This window comes from Nematostella vectensis, chromosome 1 (assembly GCF_932526225.1).
Source record: "Nematostella vectensis chromosome 1, jaNemVect1.1, whole genome shotgun sequence".
Lineage (NCBI taxonomy): Eukaryota > Metazoa > Cnidaria > Anthozoa > Actiniaria > Edwardsiidae > Nematostella > Nematostella vectensis.
The window spans coordinates 14277768-14299580 of NC_064034.1; the positions used below are offsets into that span (position 1 = coordinate 14277768).

General features: G+C 44.3%; 1 protein-coding gene across 1 annotated transcript; it reads left to right on the forward strand.

The window, feature by feature from the left end:
• Positions 1–19073: 19073 nt before the first annotated feature.
• Positions 19074–19862, forward strand: LOC125562973. Its single transcript, XM_048727380.1, has one exon. It carries the CDS (start codon positions 19074–19076, stop codon positions 19860–19862), a length of 789 nt encoding a protein of 262 aa, XP_048583337.1.
• Positions 19863–21813: the final 1951 nt, after the last annotated feature.

A 21813-nucleotide genomic window follows, 5' to 3' on the forward strand; every position in this document is an offset into this window, starting at 1 on the left:
TATTTTGCGATTTTTTACGAAAGGTGAAAAATGCCCCCCAAATCGGCGATTTTATAGGCAAAATCGTAAAATCGGAATTTCTCGAAAAATATTTATTGTATGTAACTCAAACCTTTTAACCATGATAAGAGAACCAGGGGCTAACTTTAAACCAATTTTGAGCGATTTCGAAATTTCTTATTTGGAACTCCTCAGTTGAATCTAAGGGACTGGTGCACGTAAGCTCTATAGTGTGTTGATTCGGGAATCCTAAAACCCGAAGAACTGCAATTTCCGAATTAACCCTCTGCCAGTATTCTCTCAATGCAGCTCAGGTGGACATATCTCTCTCAGTCAAGCCATCTCACTGTAGACAGTTTGCCATGCACAAAGTGTGATCCGCTAAAAGGTCAGATTTGAGTCAGGGAAGTGGAAAAACATTTGTAAAACCTTCCACTTCCTTAACCTAAAACTTAACCTAATAAACACAATTTTACTCACTCAGATGTTACTAATCCATTGAACGACCTAAGGAAAAAGTCATTATTTATCGGGGGGGGGGGGGGGTGTTAGCTGCTCAGTTGAATTTTTTCCCGGTTCAAAAATTGCGACCCTACTCTTCATCGGCAAGAAACTGCAAGGTAACTTCGACTCGAACGAATTGCTTTTAACCACAGCTTAGATCCACGTGGGATCTAGAGCTGCGACCGGGTTAGCGTGATGCCATCGCAGCTTTAGACCCCACATAGAGCTAAACTGTTGTTTAAAGCACTTCGTTCGAGTCGAAGTCGCCCTGCAGTTTATTGCCGATAAAGTTTAACTGAGGCAATCCGGCTATGCCATGCTGACAAGTCCTAATAAGGACGAAACAGCTGTCCATGATTGCCGAACTGCACGGGAAATAGACTGGCTAGCGTCCCGTGTGCTGTTAAAGTCCAAAAATTAAGGCCCTCCACCAGATAAAAAAAACAGAACTAAAATTATTGTGTGTGTGTGTGTGGGGGGGATGACATTCCCATAAAGAGGCAGCGGAGCTGGCCTTCAACACCACCAAGCCAGAGAAAAGTTGATTTCGAGGCCATTTTTCAGGGGGTGTAAATAATATTGAATAGGGGGGCCTGGGGGCATGTTCCCCCGTGAAATATATGAAATTTTCAAATATATGAAATGCTATTGTTAAAACCTAAATAGAAAACAGCATCATTAGCTCCTTCCCAACTGAAATCTTATTAGAATATGTACCACCATTACCACCAATCTGAAAAGTTAGTAGAGGGGTGGACATGAATTGAAATTCGTAAATTCATTGAAGGAAGTTATAAAACCAAAACATCAAGAGATGAAAAAAGTAGAGGCCACACTTTAGGGGATAATAATTTTCAACACAAGCCAAACGAAACTAATGAAAATGCAAGCAGAATGCGCATCACATTAATTTATTTATTTTGTAGGGGGTCTGGGGTTCTCCCCAGGAAAATTTTGAAAATTCCAGACTTTAAGGAGGCTCGGAAATTGATCAGAATACCTTAGAATACCCTCCTCTAAAACCTGTATCAAAAAATGAGGCCCTCCTCCAAATCGATGCCCAAAAAATAGCAGCCCTCCCCCCGTTAAATAATGACCCTTCCTTAAGTGACGTCCACGATGTTCATTATCACCCGACCAAATCACAGTCTCTTATAAAAACAGTTTTACTAACACCATATTCATACTTACCCCAGCCCGATGGTACTCATCCATGTGGCGACTTGAATCATTTTCCATTTTGAGACGATTATCTTTTTAGAAGGGCTTTTATCGCTAGCATCTAAATAAATATATTGTCAACTGCTTCTTTCGATAAACGGCTAACTTTTCGTGATACATTTATAATCGCACTTTTCGTCGCAAAAAAAACACGCAAACATGTAAACGATGATGATATGGTAAATATGGTGAAGATGGTAATGATGACCAAAATGATACTGGTACTATGGTACCGGTAGTGATAGAAGTGATGATGATTGATGATAGTTGGGTGAATGATGATGGGTGGTGATGATGGATGGTGATGTTGATGATAGATGGTGGTGATAATGAATGTGGTGATGAAAAGATGATGGTGATGATGATGGTGATGATGATGGGGTGGTGATGATGATGGATGAAGATGGTGAGATGGTGATGGGTGGTGATGGTGACAGGTGGTGGTGGTGGTGATAATGATGGTGGTGATGATAATGATGGTGATGATGATGATGGTGATGATGATGGGGTGGTGATAATGATGGATGATGATGGTGAGATGGTGATGGGTGGTGATGGTGGCGGGTGGTGGTGGTGATAATAATGATATGGTGGGTGATGATGGTGATTATGGTGGTGGTATTAATGATGATGGGTGGTGATGATGATAGTGGTTATGATTATGGTGGTGAAAATGATGATTTTGTGATGATGTAGATTGTGGTAATGATGGTGGTGATGATGATATATGATGATGATGATGGTGATGATGATGGTGGTGACAATGATGGTGTTGATGATGATGGGTGGTGATGATGATGATGGGTGGTGGTGATGCTTGTGGTGATGATAGTGATGGTGATGATAATGGTGGTAATAATGATTATGGTATTATGGTCTTTATTATATAGATAAAAATGTTATGTTATGTCATGTTAGCGTAGCCTTACCTGCCATGGCAGTGCTGGTCAGTTTCTTTTCGCCGATATAATTTCCTTGTGAGCCTGCGACGTCTATATAAAGATTTTGTATTAAGGGGGATTAAGAGTTCCGGCTCTTATTTTGCGAGCCACTATTTTTGTGGGGCAAACTCATTTCGAGGTCACTACCCCTTCATGAGTGTCTAGTGGCAGAAACACATCAACCTCGTTCCGATAATAGCCTCTTCTATTCTTGCGCACACGCATATTTAGCTTTCAAACAATATATTTTGTTGATGGGAGATGTATGAGGATAACTACAATCTTTCTACAACGTTTCACTCGCGAGAAAAATAACCCCTGGGGAACAGTAAGGAACGAACTTGGCAAAAAAGCCGTCGCGACAGACGACGGCGCCTGGGTCCCTGGGGATTAAAGCTGTCAAAAGCTGTCATGGGGGGGGGGGGACTTTGGAATTTCACAGACACCGAAACACGTTTCGCGTAGATAAACAATTAGCAATAATTGGCAATTACTAATCTACGTCGGGACCACTTCGCGTAGATTGATAATTAGCAATGGTTAGCAATCATTAATCTACGTCGGGACCACTTTGCGTAAATAAATAATTAGCAATGGTTAGCAATCATCAATCTACGGCGGGACTAGGGTTCGGGTAGATTAATAATTAGCAATCATCAATCTACGTCGGGCGGAACCGGGACCTTTCATAGAAGCGAGAGGGACCCGCGCCGCGCCCCGCCGCGCCCCCCAGCCAGTTCTCCGTTGTTTTTTGTATGCCCAGCACTTCGCGGCATGCCCAACGCCAGCGCTTGCCGTTCCGGCGGCGGTATACCGTCTGGGGGCCTCGTGGAAACCTTGCAATTAGACCCCCGTCTGTCCTGTAGTGTGTGCATAGCTTTGGGTTGGGCCGCCACCCTACGGAGCGCGGAATGACCGTTTTTCGGCAGTAAATTCAAAGCCGCTGGCGTGGCGTTTAAACCTGAGCTTTACTCGAACACCTCGCTCCCGAACTCCTCGCGAATTTCTCGCAGTCTCTTTTTCATCTTTTCGCGTGTCTCCAGGGAGGGCCCTTTCTTGCTTTTTTTCTCACACGATGCGAGGCCGTGTCGAGCTCTGATAGCGGCCTTGAGCGCGTAATAACTCTCTTGTTCCCGAAGTATTAGCCGAAACTCTTCGTCTGAGATATGCCCGTCTTGCAGAGCCTTAGAGACCAGCTCGCTGATCGAGTTTTTCTTACTCTCCGCTAAAACTATCGTGACTTTGTGTTTAGCCACCTTGCTCGTAAGACACCTAGAGACTAACCCTGCGCCCGCGCCCACGACACCGACCAGCCCAGCGACCCCTTCCAGCGGACCGCCGATCAGAACCCCTATCCCACTCAAAGAGACCCCTACCCCGGCGCTGGAAAGCGCCCCTGCAGCGATGCCGGATGCCACAGACACAGCATGGGTAACGGCAAAGGAGCGCTTATACTTTTTCCGCACCTGTCGATGATGCGTTATCTCGTTGTCTAGAACTGCCTGAGTGTCACATATTTTCTGGAGCCGGAAGCTTTGCACGGAAACGGCAGGCGTCATGTGCGTACCCTTCGGGAGGCAAACACTGGGAAGCGAGGGGTAAATGGCACCACTGCTAAGGTCGCTGTTCGCCATGTCTGTTACGTCGGGGCTAGGTTAGCTCTAATACAAGGCGAACAGGCTTGCCCTTAAAGTCCACCCGTCTACCGCAGTCATCCCTGACCCATATTTGGATACTCGAGACAAACTCAGAGGAAGATGCCGTGACACAAACGGGGGCGTCGGGTCCATAGACGACTTTCTTGTGCGGTCTCCCGCGGGTTTCTAGGCAAGCGAAAACGTTTGAAGGCTCGCCTAAGGAGAGGCATTGCGTGCGATCTACGATATCGCAGCAGATGTAGAGGGCCTCTATTTTCGGCAAAGCCACCTTAAGTGCCCCCCCCCCCCCTCCCCAAGGGCAGTGCGAGGCCCCGCTCCCCCAACTGATCGTCTTTAGCCTCTAGGCCAAATAGTGCGCAAAGCTCGGCATTCAGGAACGCAACGCCATTGGACATGAGCGCGATCTTCCCGGTGAGGGGATCCCGCTCCGCGGTCAGAATCTTGCTTTCAGCGCGGTTGATCGTTTCCACGGTGGACTCGGCCGTGTGGTGCCCGGCTGGCAGAGTAACGATGGGCGGGAGGGCGGCTATAGTCGTTATCTGATGCTCCCGCTCGAGATTATACCAGCTGTTAAACAGCAAGCACTGCCGGAGCGCCAAGAAGCGTGGGCGCCTTTTCGGCAGCTTGAAGAAGAGCGTCTGTTCGCCTTTGGTGAGCACAATATGTAGGACCACCATTGTGTTGAACACAGCCCGCCTTCGTGTTTAACAGGACTGAGCATGATTGGGAAGGCTGACGGATGCTGAACGAGGAAGCGGTTCCCCGAAGGGTGGTGGAAGAGACGAAAAAGGCGGCAACTGCGACGGGAGCCTCTATAGCCGAACATATCAAACACGCTATAGCCGAACAAGTCAAACACGCAAAACCCGGTTTCTCTAGGTCTCTGACCCTGCCGCAAAAGCTGCTCTATGCCGTGCCCGCGACCCCCTGGAGAGCACGGCCTCAGACATCACCCCACTACTCACGCAGCTAGAGATACACGTTGCTGAGGACAAATCATTCACGACTAGGGTCCGAGACATTTTCAAAGAGACAGTAGTCACGCACAAGTCCGCCAAGGAGTCTCGCCGGTGGCTATCGGAGCCTTCCTGTGGGTACTGGCCACAGCAACTCAACTTTGCGGTCTGGTGCGCAACCGCCGGATGCGGGGTGTCCCTAACCGACCCCGCTTTCGCCACGCTCCCCTCTGTCATCAGGGGATTTTTATGGTTTCACGTCTACTTTACCACGCGGAGGATACTCTCCGAGCTCGGCGCCCCCCTGCCTGGCGACAGCCCGTTCACGCTAAAAGGTAACCCCTACAAGAAAGCCGCTTTCGAGCGTCTATGTATAGAGTTCGGCTTGCCGCGTAAGCCGGACTTCCGATGGAAAGGCGGGCGGAACCACGGGCTAGGCGATGTGTTTGTGTTCTAACCGGGGGAGGGGTATCGCAACGTGCACGTGATCCGTGGCTACGACACGGCGGCGGACAAGTACCCGAGCCACCTCAATCTGTTTAGCGACGAAGGTGGGACGTACAATAGTGGGAAGCAGGTGGGTTTCATACGCAACGACGACCACGGGGGCGTGCAATATAGCTGGTTTGCGCCTTCCAAGGGTGAGGGGCTGACAAAAGCAGGGCTAGGAAGAATCGATCGTTCGGTCGAAGCGTTCGTCTACGCAGTGTTGGCGCGCAGGTAAACGTCCGTTCCTCTATCGCGGGAGCCGGGGGCCGGCCATGGAGGCGCAGGCGGAGTTCACGAAGCTGCTTGAAGACGCGATCATAGAAAACGACATCGCTCAAAGCGTGCAAAGGTACCAGTTAGCCGTGCAGGAGGCCAAGGTGAGACTGAGTCTTTCGGTCGCACCAGGAGTGTGACTGATGCCGAGCGATCTGGTGATAAACACGCAAAGCGTCGTGGGCTACAACAATAAACTGCAGAAAGCTACAAACTCCATGACGCTCGGCGCAAACGCGATCAACACCGAGACAAAGCCAGTCGGTGCTCATGGCCGGTGGGCATCCTAGTGTGCAACACGTGACTGATCCGAGGATCGACCGCGAGGCTTTCGCACCTGCGAAAGTGCACGCAGAGGGCGCGGCGCCTGCCCCATCTCCACGTATGCATGCTGCGCGTAGCATGACTGCCGCCGGAACGGCAAGCGCACCCGGACCGGGCGAAAGAAGTGACCACACCGCCCTCAAGGCGGGGTTGTCGGCACTTGCGGTGGCCGCGGCGTATTACTTGTTCCGATGATTGCTTTGCATTCGACGAACCAAGAACGCGGCTACGGCTAGAATGAGCAGCCACGCATTTTCGCCAAGAAACTTCACCGCTTCTCCTGCAGCCTTAAACGAAGTTCGCGATGCTGCCTACTAGCCCAGGGAGAAGCTCGCCTAGCTTTTTCCCGATAGCCTTAAGCCCGTTACCGATCCCTCTGGCCACGGAGGAGAGCGACTTAACGAGCGACGTCACAATGGCCGCGATCGTCGTCGCTTCGGCCAACCCGATAGCGGTGACGGTAAAGCCGTACTTTTTAAAGATGGCTTTGATGCGATCTCTGAGCGGCTTTCGGTTCTCGAGCTCTCGGTTTTCGCGTTCTAGTTCGTCGATCTCGGATAGCCTTTCCTCGTTGCGCTCACGGGCTTCTTGGCGGCGACTCTCTGACTAGTTAGGGTCGTCGATGGTCTCCCTGTCTGTGGTTACCACCCCCTGCAGCTCTTGGACTCGTTCTGTGTTCTCCTTGATGACCGCGTCTATCTCTGCCACAGACCCCATCGCCAGCTTGAAGCCTTTCAGCTTTGCAAAGTCCTGTCGAACGCCCCCGTTCTCATTGAACAGCTGTCTTGGTTTAGTCGAACCTCCTTTGTCGAGGTTGCGAAGCTGTAAAAGCGTCTTTCCCCTCCGGTCTGACTGGAACCTTATCAGATTCTCGTTAAGGTCTGGGTGTTTCTCCCTGAGGGACTGGAGACCGAGTCTTGTCGCTGCACCCTCTGTGGTGAACGAGGTTTCAGCGGTCAGTTGCGTTGAGCTTCGCGCAGTCATGCTATGCACAGCTTGCATACGGGATGACGTGCTCGTCATTGGGATCGACTCGCCATCGTCTCGTCGTCCCCCGCTCCACGATCGGCGGACGCACCCGGCAAGGTATCGTCAATGTCAACGTCAACATCATCCATGATGCGTGCGCATAACCCATGCTACGCTATATTAGACATGTCTAACAGTCCGCACCATAGCCACGTGGCTTCGTACTTTATGTATATATATATATATATATAATATATATAATATAAAATATATATATAAAAAGCTAAAAAATCTAGATATATATAATATATAATAATAATAATAATAATATATATATATATATATATATATATATATATATATATATATATATATATATATATATATATATATATATATATATATATATATATATATATATACCGCTCTACTTTCGAGTATTGAGCACTTTCTATGAAAGCCTTCAACCATATAATATATAATAATAATAATAATATATATATATATATATATATATATATATATATATATATATATATATATATTTATATATATATATAAAATGATGGTTGAAGGCTTTCATAGAAAGTGCTCAATACTCGAAAGTAGAGCGGTGTATAGTGTTGGTTTGAGACAAATACAAACTACATAGGTTTCCCTACAGGCCTGTTTCGTGGTTGCCCACTCATCAGGGGATTTAATGAGAATATTCCTACCATCGTATATATACTATTAACATTGAAATTTACATAATAATAGACTGATAGTTCGGCGTAAAAAGTGTTCGGTTTTTTCAATAAGGCGTTGGAGGTAATCACTGCGAGATGGTAGGGGAATATTCTTCGTTGAGTAGTTGATGTGGAATTTTTCCATAATGAGTAGCCTTAGAGTGCTCAACAAGGAAAACTTGGAGTCTGGATAAAATGATGGTTGAAGGCTTTCATAGAAAGTGCTCAATACTCGAAAGTAGAGCGGTGTATAGTGTTGGTTTGAGACAAATACAAACTACATAGGTTTCCCTACAGGCCTGTTTCGTGGTTGCCCACTCATCAGGGGATTTAATGAGAATATTCCTACCATCGTATATATACTATTAACATTGAAATTTACATAATAATAGACTGATAGTTCGGCGTAAAAAGTGTTCGGTTTTTTCAATAAGGCGTTGGAGGTAATCACTGCGAGATGGTAGGGGAATATTCTTCGTTGAGTAGTTGATGTGGAATTTTTCCATAATGAGTAGCCTTAGAGTGCTCAACAAGGAAAACTTGGAGTCTGGATAAAATGATGGTTGAAGGCTTTCATAGAAAGTGCTCAATACTCGAAAGTAGAGCGGTGTATAGTGTTGGTTTGAGAAAAATACAAACTACATAGGTTTACCTACAGGCCTGTTTCGTGGTTGCCCACTCATCAGGGGATTTAATGAGAATATTCCTACCATCGTATATATACTATTAACATTGAAATTTACATAATAATAGACTGATAGTTCGGCGTAAAAAGTGTTCGGTTTTTTCAATAAGGCGTTGGAGGTAATCACTGCGAGATGGTAGGGGAATATTCTTCGTTGAGTAGTTGATGTGGAATTTTTCCATAATGAGTAGCCTTAGAGTGCTCAACAAGGAAAACTTGGAGTCTGGATAAAATGATGGTTGAAGGCTTTCATAGAAAGTGCTCAATACTCGAAAGTAGAGCGGTGTATAGTGTTGGTTTGAGAAAAATACAAACTACATAGGTTTCCCTACAGGCCTGTTTCGTGGTTGCCCACTCATCAGGGGATTTAATGAGAATATTCCTACCATCGTATATATACTATTAACATTGAAATTTACATAATAATAGACTGATAGTTCGGCGTAAAAAGTGTTCGGTTTTTTCAATAAGGCGTTGGAGGTAATCACTGCGAGATGGTAGGGGAAAACAGCTTCAAGACCAGGTACAGAAACCACACCGCATCATTCCGACACGCCAAACACAGAAACTCCACCGAACTCAGCAAACACGTCTGGACTCTCAAGGACAGCATGATTGAGTACTTTATTTCATGGCGCATTCTTTCTTCCTACTCCGCCTACAACAGTACCACTAAGCGTTGCAACCTCTGCCTCAAGGAAAAGCTGACGATCATCTGCCAACCCAAACTATCAACTCTAAATAAACGCAATGAACTCGTGTCCTCGTGCCGCCACAGAAACAAAGCCCTGCTACAAAACAATTAGAACTGTTAATCCCGTCACCGTTAAATTTTCGCGCTATCAATTTTTCACACGTTCCGCACTGTTAGTTTTCGCCCCGCATATTTAATGTAACTCGCTATTGTTCCTCTTACCGCCTTAGCTAAAACTATCAGTCTATTATTATGTAAATTTCAATGTTAATAGTATATATACGATGGTAGGAATATTCTCATTAAATCCCCTGATGAGTGGGCAACCACGAAACAGGCCTGTAGGGAAACCTATGTAGTTTGTATTTTTCTCAAACCAACACTATATATATATATATATATATATATATATATATATATATATATATATATATATATATATATATATATATATATATATATATATATATATATATATATATATATATACCGCTCTACTTTCGAGTATTGAGCACTTTCTATGAAAGCCTTCAACCATCATTTTATATATATATATAAAATGATGGTTGAAGGCTTTCAAAGAAAGTGCTCAATACTCGAAAGTAGAGCGGTGTATAGTGTTGGTTTGAGAAAAATACAAACTACATAGGTTTCCCTACAGGTCTGTTTCGTGGTTGCCCACTCATCAGGGGATTTAATGAGAATATTCCTACCATCGTATATATACTATTAACATTGAAATTTACATAATAATAGACTGATAGTTTTAGCTAAGGCGGTAAGAGGAACAATAGCGAGTTACATTAAATATGCGGGGCGAAAACTAACAGTGCGGAACGTGTGAAAAATTGATAGCGCGAAAATTTAACGGTGACGGGATTAACAGTTCTAATTGTTTCGTAGCAGGGCTTTGTTTCTGTGGCGGCACGAGGACACGAGTTCATTGCGTTTATTTAGAGTTGATAGTTTGGGTTGGCAGATGATCGTCAGCTTTTCCTTGAGGCAGAGGTTGCAACGCTTAGTGGTACTGTTGTAGGCGGAGTGGGAAGAAAGAATGCGCCATGAAATAAAGTACTCAATCATGTTGTCCTTGAGAGTCCAGACGTGTTTGCTGAGTTCGGTGGAGTTTCTGTGTTTGGCGTGTCGGAATGATGCGGTGTGGTTTCTGTACCTGGTCTTGAAGCTGTTTTCAGTGAGCCCGACGTATGTTTCCGAGGTGTTGTTGTCTTTTCGAGTTACGGTAGCTTGGTAGATAACAGATGTCTGTAGGCAGTTTCCGTCTAGAGGGCAGGTGTCTTTCTGTCGGCAGTTGCATGTCTTGTTGTTGGTAGTGGTAGGGGCGGAGCTGTCGATCTCGGTAGCCGACGATGCGGTGATGATGCGCTTGTTGTGGTTGTCGATGATCTGTTTGGTGTTGTTCATGCAGCTGTAACTGATTTTGATGGTGTTTCTGTTGAAGATTTTACGGAGGTGGTTGTCTTTCGGGAAGTGCTTGTCTATCAGGGTGAGGAATCTGTGGCCGATGTTGTTGCTGGTGTTCTTGCTGAAGGGCGGGTTGTACCATAGGATGTTGTTGCGTTTGCGGGTTTTACGGTTGGTTACGGTGTTGGGTTCGTAGCGTAGCGTGTAGTTGTATCCGCTATCGTCGAGTGCTTTCTGGTAAGGTGGCGCGGTCTGGTCAAAGGAGGCTTGGTCTGAAGATAGGGCAGATAGGCGTCTGTTGATACCAGCAGGGATGTTCTTGGTGATGGAGGGCGGGTGGTTGCTCTCACGGTGGACATATTGTAGCGAGGAGTTCGGCTTTGTATAAGGCTGGTGTACATTACGTTTTAGGTCGAGTGTGACGTCTAGGAAATTGACAACTTGTTTGTTTGCCTCAATGGTGATTCGGAGTCCGTTGTTGTTGAAGATGCGGCATAGTTCCTTTTTTAGGTTTTCGGTGGCTCTGGGTGTGGCGTTGGTGATGGCTAGTCCGTCGTCGCGGTAGAGTCCTACGTTCATATTGAGGTCCTGAAGTTGGGAGAGAAGGAAGTTGCCTACAAGTTCACAGGTTTCTGCGCCATCGAAGCTCCCCATCGTAACATCAAATATCGTGTTGCCTTTCTTCTGCCAGGGTGTTTGGTTGTGGACCAGGAAGGAGCTCTTGGAGTGGGTTATGATCTCTTTTTCATCAGGGGTGATTTCGTCATAGTTGGAGGCGAAATCGAGTGCTCTTGATAGTAGGTCTTGGCTGATAGATGGGTAGAATTCTACAATGTCAAAACAGATGAAGTTGAGTTGGTGTTTGTTTTCGGCAGCCTTGAACCAGCCGCCGCCGGAACGGCAAACGCTGGCACACCTTCGGCACACACACCAGTCTCGGAAAGCAACTCTGCATGGTCGGCCTGCTCGGTTATCGGGGTCGCTGGTCTTCTAGTGTCATTGAATGGCGTCTACACACGTAGGCGGGAGCTAGCTGCCGCGTTCACTCGTACACCAGCTGTTAAACAGCGAGCTACCGATCCACTTGCTACCGAAGGTACCGACGACGTGACCCCGCCCGCAAATGCACAGCAGATCAAGGATCGACCGCTTGCCGTTCCGGCGACAGCGCTTCGCGCTCCCGGACTATGCAAATCTCGACTGTTAGCCATGGAGTTAGCAGACATTTAAACACAAGAACCCATATCCGCACTTCCGTGCATCATATGCGTAAACGCGTATATATGTCGACGACGCAGCAAAGCAAGATTACAAAGACCATCACCGACGCCGCAGTCATAACCGGCCTCTTCGCCGGTATTGGCTGGGTTGGGCGCAAGGTCTTGCGCGAAGACTTCACCAAAGACGCCTCCGCGAACGCCATGAACTACGCAAAAATGACTGCCGCTGTTTCGGGTGCTGTCGCTTTGAAGGGTTACCTTGAGGACCAGAAGATCCTGCCCATGTAGCATTGTACTACACGTGTAGGCCACGTATTAGACTCGTGTTTACGTACACACAGCACGTGAAACGTACACACTACTCGATGGCCTCCATCGCAATTTTGGTTGGCGGCGCCGTCCTAAACGCGACTGCATTCGTTGGTGGCAACTACCTCGCAAAGTTCCTGTCGAACGATGAAAGCCCTGCCTTAGCTGAGAAGGAGAGGCACGACAAGGCCCTCGAGAAATACCAACAAGACTATGGACGCTACCAACAGCGGCGACACGAAATCCTCGATTGGCAAGCGCAAAGTCGCGAGAGAAGGGCCCTCGCAAAGCAAAGCTTCACCGACACTGACTACGCGCTCAAACTTTACAACCAGACCCGACCAAAACAACTCCTGGAGTCAATGCGGGCTCCTGAGCTGTCCGACTACTACATCCCCAGCAAAATGCAGAAAAACGCCGAGTTGGCGAACATTGGCGCCGGCGCTCTTGCCATCGGCTACACAGCTAGCCGCTTGCTGTGATGCAGCTGCCGTCCCGGCGCTGCATCTAGGCGGCCTTTTCCCATACTGCGCGTATTCGTATACGTATAAGATGATTGCAGACCAGTTGTGGAGTGCTATGCACGAGGTAGCAGCCGCTGCGCTAAGCGAGTGACACCGAAGGTGTCGTCGATGGGTGGATTATGTAGCTTTGGTGACATTGCTAACCGAAGCCTCGAGTTGTGGCGCGCAGACAGGGAGTGTGTTAAGAGATTCGCCAATGTAGTTCTCCGAGGGCCTACCGACCTCACAAAGACCGCCTCGGCACTACCAGAGCAGACGGCAACGGCCTGGTTAAGACTGATACACCTGTTGCAGTACATTGCCGACACGTAATGGCGGCGAAGCGCAGGTCCGACGAAGAACTCGATGCATTACTTCGTCCTATATACTACGCCAGAGGTGGCTTACAGGGAGTGACCGCTCTGCATGCCAAACTCCCCAAGGGCTCAGCCTCCATAGATCGAGTGCGCAAGTGGGTAAGCTCGCAGCCCGTCGGGGGCTACACACAGACACCCCCTCCTCCGACTACCTTCGCCCACTTCTCGGAACAGATACCAAACCGTATCCACCAGTCGGACCTGCTATTCTCGCCAATCGACCGCGGGTACAAGTATGCCCTGACTGTCGTTGACGTTGCTTCACGATATAAAACCGCCCGCCCACTGAGGACTAAGAGCGCGGCCGTCGTCTCCCGCGAACTCGCTGACATCTATGCAGAGGGACCTTTCACATGGCCTAGAGTCCTCATGGTTGATGACGGCACGGAGTTCAAGGGTGCCACCACGAAGCTCCTAACATACCACGGGGTGGAGGTCCAACGGGCTGAGCCAGGGAACCACAGGAGCCAAGCTTTCGCCAAGTCTTTCCATCGCTGGCTGGCACAGCGCCTATTTCGTGCGCAGTACTCGAAGGAGCTTGCATCCGGCGAAACAAACCGCGAGTGGGTTACTGCTTTTCCAATCGTCATCTCGGACATAAACGCAACGAAGACTCGCATGACTGGCTATGCGCCTAAAGACGCAATAAAGCTGAGGCGCGTGCCTCTCAAAGCCGAAAAGCCCCCCTTAAAGGTCCCCTTAGAGGTCGGAACGGAGGTGTACATCGCCGTAAACGAGGAAGACCTCCAGGACAAGGGCCGACGGCGAGCCTTTGTATGCGTCGACCTTCTCACCCCTTTTGCCTGGTACGGGCACTGGCTAAATAGATGCTTATAAAAAGGATTCTAATTTGTTAATTTTAGGTTAACAGGTTCATTCTAGGTTCTTATATGTGGTTCTTAACTGTATAATAAAATAATGTACTCAGACTTTAATACTTACACAAGAGAAAGAAAATGCAATATCTTTGCAAGTTAAGTTTTAACTAAAGACTAAAAGTAACTTAAAGAAGTAAAAGGAATTGGGACAGTACAGGCAGGGAATGAGTACTTTTACGTCAAACCCACTATGATAGTGTGATTTGCTGATATACTTATTAATTTATAGGAATTTGATATGCATTTCTTTATTGTTTTTAATTTAAAAGAGAATAAAATAGCACCCAGCTTTTTGTGAGGAACTTTAATTGATCCTCATATCATTTTAGAATAAATATGACCTCCCTTCACACCTGAAAGCCTTCCCTGTTAATCAAAGCATAAATTTATTTTGATAGTTTTGCTGTATCAGTTGTCTATCAAATATAGTTTAGTTAATGATATCCTTAGTAATGTCAATAAATACTTTTTTTACCTAGAACAAAAAACATATTTGTTCTAGGTATTCCCTAGGAGGATTGAGAGGAAACCTTTTAATAATATTTGCAGTATTTATAGAACATGTAATATTTATATGTTTAACACATTGTGCCGTTTTTGTGGGTGTTGGAACATGATGCATAATGAAAGTGCAGGGAAGGGGGTTCTACACAAGTTTATGCTGAAAATGTCATGCTGGCTCCGCTTTTAGGCAGTGCTTAAATCTATATATTATAGTATGTGTGAGTAGGGAACACACTTATATGTGTGAGCAGGGAACACTTATCGTATGTGTGTGCAGGGAAAGCTTGTTGTATGTGTGAGCAGGGAACATTTATCTTATAGTACGTGTGTGCAGGGAAACATTGTAGTATTTGTGAGCAGGGAACACTTATACAGGAGTTTCAGGTTAACAGGAGTCCATAAGTAGGGATTGAAGTTGTTTTATTTTATCAGTTCAAATAAAACTTTAATTGATTTTTTGTTTAAAAAGTAGCTGGTGCTTGGAAAATTCTAGCTGGCTGTTCTGCAGGCCTCAGTGCCTTAATGAAACCCCTGCTTATAGTATGTGTGACTTTTTTGAAGCCCCACCCCCCTCCTGAATTAATGCTGTCTAAACTGTGATTTCACTATTCGTATCTTATGTTTTAGTAACATTTATGACAGCAAATCTTTAGTGGTTGAAAACTGGAGTAGGAGATAGGGATGGTGTATTAAAATGTTTGTATTCATAAAGATATGCAGTTGCATTTTCTATTAATTTAGTACTTAAACTTAGTAAAAGTGTTAAAAGAGGGACTGGAAATTTACATCAAGGGATTTTTGGGCATGAAATGTTGGGCATGAAATGTTGGGCTCCCTTGCAGCAAACATCTCCTGAAGTCTCTTGGTGTCCAAAGCTATACTCAACAAAAGGACTATGTAAAATGCCATGCACATTTATGTTAGTCCTGATTATTTTATTGTAGAAATGTAGTAAATAAAGAAATATCTGTTCAGTATCAGTTGTTTATCAAATGCAGCTAACACACTTAAAGCTCGTAACCTCCTCTTTGCTATTGGTGGATAATATCATATTAAGCATTATAAATAATACTAATATCACCAATATTTTTGGGGTTAGCTGCAAAAGAAGTGGATTGGGAGAGGGAGGTCTAGCATTTCATTACGGTGGGGGAAATAAATAAGATCAAATAAAAGGTCAAGCATTTCATTACGGTGGGGAAATAAATAAGATCAAATAAAATATAGCCCGGACTATGCATTTTAACAGGTTGTATGTATGCAAGGCGGGGGGGAAAGGATATATAAAGCATACAAAGGTTAGGTTTAATATTATGCATCTTTTTTTTATTCTAAAAAAAATGGAAAACTCTAATCTTCAGGGGTGTCATACCCTTATCTGCCCAAGAATACTCATATGAAAATATTTTGATAAAGCTGGCTCCGCTTTTAGGCTGTGCCTAAATCTATATATTTACTTAAACTCATAACAAACACCGAACGTGTAACGTACACGGGGAGTAGGTCCCTGAAGTACATAAGGCTAAGAATATCGTAGTTATTCCAAGTGATTAAAGCAAAGCGGCTTACATTAGTGATTTCTTTGACGGCATATATATTCGTTTGTTGTTTATAACAAGTTAAGGGAAAACAAAGAAAACAAAAGTCGAAAAAAAACTAATGAAATACTCATGACGAGACGCAAACGACTTTAACTGTAAGTACCTCCAAAGGAATGTATGTATGGTATATCCATAAAACAAAAAAGAAAAGAATCGGTACATATCATAACTTTTAGAACATATTAGAACCCCTTTAGTACCGAATTGCGGTGGTTTCGCCCACGTTGTTGTATCGCCCACGCATCAAGAGTTGCTTCGCCCACGCATCAAGAGTTGCTTCGCCCACGCATCAAGATAATGTTCACAGTTTTTACATTACATTAGAGTATCATAATTCCGTGAAATACACCTTAGCGTATTTATCACTTGTACACTCATGTCATTTTTCTCTTTTGGTCTGGCTAGACTACTACACTAGACTAACACCTCGTGTTGCACCGAATCTTTGAGGATACAGACCCAGTGGTATTGATACAAGTACTTTCTAAAATGTCTCTGTTTATCACACTTTACGCGATCTTTACGCAGAACGTTAAGAAGCGTAAATGTTTATCACCCTTCAAGCGATCTTTACGCTGAACGTAAAGATGCGTAAATTGTTATCACCCTTTACGCGATTTTTATGCAGAACGTAAATAAACGTGAAAGTTTATCACCCTTTACGCAGAACGTGCGTAAATATGGATTTTTGTGCTGTGTTATCCCTTTTGCACCTGTTACCGTCATTTGTACAAATAACGGCCCCAGACGGACCTAGTCCTTTGTGGTAGCGTCTCCTCTGTCACTCTCCAAGTTAAATCAGTCATTCTCCGAATTATCAACTTCTCTGTCATTATGTGACCTATCATCTCTGTCACTCTCCGACTTATCGTCTTCCCCATCAGCCTCCGACTAATCGTCTATGCATTTGATCAACTCCCCTCATCATCACTTCCAATATTATTCATTACAAGCAGGGGCTGAAATAGAGGGGGTCGGATTGGATGGATATCCACCCCCTCTTTTTAAGTTAAAAAGAAAGTCGAAAGAAAATAAATGTCTGTGAGACGGAAGGTACTCTCCATGTGCCTTCGCCTGCTTTGCTGACGCGACAAATCCAATTCAGCGTGAAGTATTGTTAGATCGATGTGACCTACCAAAAACCACCGGATCAGTTATAAGCCGTCTATCCGGCCATTATCCACCCCTTATTTTAAAATCCTGGATCCGTCCCTGACGCGTCATCCTCCTACTTTACCTCCTCTGAAAGACCACTTTCACTTTCTGGCCCTTCGCTCCTAGCGTTCGCTACAGTCCTCCGTGCAAAGGAAATGGCATCGACTTGATCTCCCTTTAATATCCTCTTCTAGCAGTTGAGCTTCTTGTTCTCTATGTATAGATCAAGGACCGACACCTTTAGCTTCTTGTGCTTGCCCTCTCTATTGGGTTGTACCCAGTCATAGTTGTCATACTTTTTCAACCTTTATTCGTCTCTCAGCCTTCTCCTCGACTCTTTACTCTTTCTTTTCTTGAACACATGCAGGCGCGTACCCAGGATTTGCTGAAGGGGGGCTGCGTAGTCATTGGTCTCATATGGAAAAAGCATACTATTTGAAAAATGGCTGAAGAGGGCCGCGCAGTCATGGTCTAGTATGAAAAAAGCATAGTATTTGAAGATTCCTTAATAAGAAATAACCCACTTTTCTCCCCTAAAGGGAGGGGGATGCGCGCACCCCGTGTACGCGCCTATCATGGGCCTTTAAATGACGATGGTGATGAAGAAAAAAGTCACCTAACCCTCGGCGATTGTGACTCATCAGAGTCACCGGAGAAAATTGGACCATATTGTAATAATCCCTACTCCATGCCCATTTATCTTACGATGAGTTTTAGAATATGATGTAATTATGTTTTATATTATAGCGGAGCCGGCGAGGCCGCAGGCCGCATTCGGAGCTCCATAGGTATAGAAATATGGTATAGCTATGTGACTTGGTTTTGTGGTCATCGCGCGGGTATCCGGTGGTGTCACAATCCATCTATCCAGTCAATCGCGCAACTCCCAGGCCCCCTCGGTCTAACGTTTTTACGTATTTTATTTTTTTACCGCCATCAGAGTTCGTATGTTCACAGCAAAAAAGTCAGATTAAAAATAGTATTTAATGAGAAAATATGCGGAGTCAAATGGGCTGAAATCTTTGAGGAACCGTTTGTCTGAAGTACGAGCCGATAGTAAAATCTACCCGAGTGTTTGTGAATCCCGTCCGTTGCAGTAGCAAAAAGAGGACTACTTAGAGGCTCTACACTACCATTCTAATAATATTCCTTCACGTCTATATCTATGGAGATTTATAAGGAGATCCTGAGAAGAAAGGGCCTTGGATTGATGTATGTTTTCAGCTATAAAAATAATTCACTTGTGTCGACGAGTATCTTGCTAGCTGAAAGTCGACAAGTTCACAGTTTACAACAAAAAGCGAATACAACCACGCAAGCGACAAACAGAAAGCGACAAAAAACACTGCCAAGGTGAGTTTTGAACGACGGTTTGTATTGAGAATATCACAGTTATTTTTCTTTTATTGTTGTGCTTTTATAATGCTCGTTTCTTCGTGTTTTTTCCCCCAAAACCAATCGCTCAAGCTAGTCACTGTTTCAATGTCACTTAGCTTGTTCGGTTTATACATTTGTTTATAGAGTTTGCGGGTAAACCGCGGTCAGCGGTTCGGGGACAAGATGGCAGCCATTTTTTCGGCTCCCCAAAAACGGCTAAATCCTGTTTAAATTTACGTGTTTATTTAAGTGTTTATTTACGTCTGTGTCATTGAAGCAAGGGCGATGGATGAGACTCTACTCGAGAGGGTTGATTCGCTCGAAAAATCTATGGATTTTTTCAACAATCAGTTTGAACTGATCAAGAAGAAAGTCACAACGCTCGAAAGAGAGAACGAGGCATTAAGAGTCGAAAATAACGTCCTGAACTCACGTATATCTACAATCACCGATAAGTTAAGAGACCAAGAGGCTATACTTGACGAACAGGAGCAATACATGAGGAGGGAGTGTTTGGAATTTAAAGGGATTCCTAGTCGGGAAGACGAGAATACTAATGATCTTGTTATTCAAGTCGCTCACCTCGCTGGAGTCGAACTGGATGAGGATGATATCTCTATTAGTCATCGTCTCCCTGCGGCAAATAATAGAGAATGGTCTGATTATGAAGGCAACGTCCATCCCCCATCGCCCCCTACTATCATTGCAAAGTTTGTGAGGAGAGATATCAAAGATGAAATCTACAAGGCTCGTTTTAGTTTGAAGGACAAAACCACCCAGGACCTAGAAGATTTCAATTGCACGGATCACAGGAATCATATATACATCGCGGAAAGTTTAACCCAGGCCAGGAAAAAATTGTTTAAAGCATGCCTAAAAGCGAAGAAGGATCTGAAGTTCGCCTATGCTGGGACTGCAAATGGAAAAGTTTATCTTAAAAAGGATAAGAAGAGTCGGGCAGTATACATCAACTCGCCTACCGACATAGCTAAGCTAAGAAGGTCTCATGCTATCCAGCCACCAATAGCTGATGTATCTAGAAGTTCAAGGCCAATTGACCAAGCTTCATCGTGACTGGCAAAATTAAAAGATTACTAATTAGTGGACCCCTAACGGAGACAGATAAGTACTACCAATTAATTATGTGTAGCTTTTCCAAGTATGATTCCCTTATAGTTTTTTCTCTCGTTTATAATCTAGATGACTTCTACTGAATGTCGTAACTGCCTTAAGGTAGTCAAGAAAAATAATTCTCGAGGAATCCAATGTGATATCTGTCTCGAATGGTTCCACTTAAAGTGTACTGTACTCTCAGTTAAAGAGTACAATTATTTTTCTAGAACAAATGATCTTTGGATCTGTTTGTTTTGCCGCCATGCTATTTTTCCTTTCCAGTCTGCCAACAATACAGCTCTAGCCGAACTTGCTTATAACTCTAATGAGGCTTGTTTGTGCTCAAGGAAAATTGCTAATTTAAATCTAGATTCTCTGCCATGCTTTGATGTAATGTCTTCTCTTGAAAAGATTTCCAGCCTTTCCAACATTGATATTGATTCTCAATTGCCACTTTCTATAAATTTTGATTATTTTTCTGCACATGATTTTCATTCAAATGTAGAGATCCAATCCTCCCTAGCTGAAAAAGCATTTTCTGCTTTGCACTTTAATATCAGAAGTCTATCCAAAAATTTTGATCGCTTTTGCCATCTGCTGGATGAACTACAGAATCCTTTTCCTGTTATCGGTCTGTCTGAAACCAAAATCTTGGATGGGCTTCCCCCTCTTACAAATACCTGCATGACAGGTTATAATTTTCTCTCACAGCCAACACTGTCAGATGCAGGGGGGGTTGGATTCTACATCAAAAATAATCTGGTATACTCAAAAAGGGATGAGTTTTGTTGTTCCAAGCCAGAACATGAGTCACTTTGGGTTGAAATTGAAATCCCTCAGCAACGTAATATTGTCTGTGGGACTATTTATCGACATCCAAATAGTAATCTAGATACAACCCTCAATTTTTTGTATGATATTGTGGAACGAGTAAGCAAAGAAAACAAGTTCTGTTTAATAATGGGCGATTTTAATTTGAATTTGCTCAATTATGACTCTAATTCTGACACAAATGACTTTGTAAATAGCCTGGGTGCTTACCACTTTCACCCTCATATATTAAAGCCCACCAGAATCACTGAACACTCGGCAACTTTAATCGATAACATTTTTTTCAATTCCCTGGAACATCAGACCCTTAGTGGAAATATACTTACTGGAATTACAGATCATCTTCCTAATTTCTTAATTATTAATAAATTAGCACCTTTACCCCAGAGTTACAAAATGTACAAACGAGATTTCTCCAAGCTTGATAAAGAAGCATTATTATCAGATATTCAGTCCATCAACTGGATCGATGTCCTACCATCTAATGATGGATCGAAAAATGTTAACGATATATTTCAATCCTTTTTCTCAAATATTTCTGCTATTATTGACAAACATGTTCCCCTGAGGAAACGGACAAGAAAGGAGATTAAATCACTTTCCAAGCCTTGGATTACCAAGGGCATTATAACATCAATCAAGTTGAAGGACAAATTCTATAAAAAATATCTTGTATCTAGAAGTGAGTACTACCTCTCAAAATACAAATGCTATCGCAATAAGATTAGTCAGCTTATTAGAACTAGCAAACAGAACTACTATCAGAATTACTTTGCTACCAATAGTAAGAATATAAAAAATATTTGGTCAGGTATTAAGGAATTGATAACAACAAAGCCTACTTGCTCAAACCAACCCTCCAAACTTATCATTAATAATAAGACAGTCATAGACCCCAAAGCTATTGCAATAGCCTTTAATAACTTTTTTGCTACAATTGGTAGTCAGCTTGCTAGTAAAATTCCACATGTAGATAGAAGTCCTGAATCCTTCCTTGGTCCACCGCTAGTAAACAGTTTTGTCCTTTCTCCGGTCACAGCATTTGAGATAGAGGATATTATTTCTGGGTTAAATCCCTCCA